This window comes from Nanorana parkeri, unplaced genomic scaffold (genome assembly GCF_000935625.1).
Source record: "Nanorana parkeri isolate BGI_ZX_2015 unplaced genomic scaffold, ASM93562v1 scaffold119, whole genome shotgun sequence".
NCBI classification, from domain to species: domain Eukaryota; kingdom Metazoa; phylum Chordata; class Amphibia; order Anura; family Dicroglossidae; genus Nanorana; species Nanorana parkeri.
Window position 1 is genome coordinate 2,257,672 of NW_017306387.1, and position 759 is coordinate 2,258,430.

Here is a 759-nt window from a genome sequence, read left to right on the forward strand (position 1 = left end):
TAAACTACAAGAACCTCAATTAATAAAAAGGAAAGAAAAAAGAGAAGAATCCATCTGCCCACACTTATACATGCAAACATATACAAGGCTCACAATCTCCACTCGCCTCCTCTCTACCGGCAAACAGAAACTGCGAGTGGAAACAAAGCCATTGAGTCAGACACTCAGTTGTGGACCGAGTGCCCAACTCCCGGAGGGGTCCTAGGTAACTTGCCATACGCCTCTGCTCACAGTCGAACATCTTCCCATGCCAAGGATGGCCGCTTGATGGCCGCCATCCTTACTAAGGTCCTCTCTTGTATCCTAACGACAGCATAACCTCCTTCCTGCGCACCAGGACTATGGGGGCTGTAATTTAACTTTTACAGCGCCTCTGTGACAGCAATGGGTAAGTGTATCGCGCAGGAGGTATTGGGTTAGGTTTTATTATTGCGGTGGTCCCGTGTCCCAGCGCTCCCTCGTCCCATCGGACCCGCAGCCCCAATCTGATCTGATAAAGTCACGGATCCGACGGAACGAGAGAACACCGCGCCCCACGGGCGCCGCTATACATGAGACCTGGTGTGAACGGGCCCCAACAGCTTCATATGCTGCAAGTCCCTTTCATTCAGTGCGTTGTGCTGTGGCTGTATGTATAATGTCATGTACATTGTGTTGTAGCTGCATGTGTAATGTCATGTGCGTTGTGCTTCGGCTATATGCCTAATCTCCTGTGTTGTGGCTGTATGTGTAATCCTCTGTGCATTTTGCTGTAGCAGC

The 759-nt window shown here is 50.2% G+C and overlaps 1 protein-coding gene across 1 annotated transcript in view; it reads right to left on the reverse strand.

The window, feature by feature from the left end:
• The window catches only part of SH3PXD2A (SH3 and PX domains 2A), a 9,187-nt gene extending 8,909 nt beyond the window's left edge, over positions 1-278 (reverse strand). The window contains exons 1-2 of the mRNA XM_018553402.1: positions 232-278; positions 94-130 (exon numbers count right to left, since the gene is read on the reverse strand). Of these exons, the coding sequence (XP_018408904.1) occupies positions 94-130; positions 232-278 (84 nt within the window). The remainder of the gene's footprint in view (positions 1-93; positions 131-231) is intronic.
• Between the last annotated feature and the right edge of the window lie 481 nt (positions 279-759).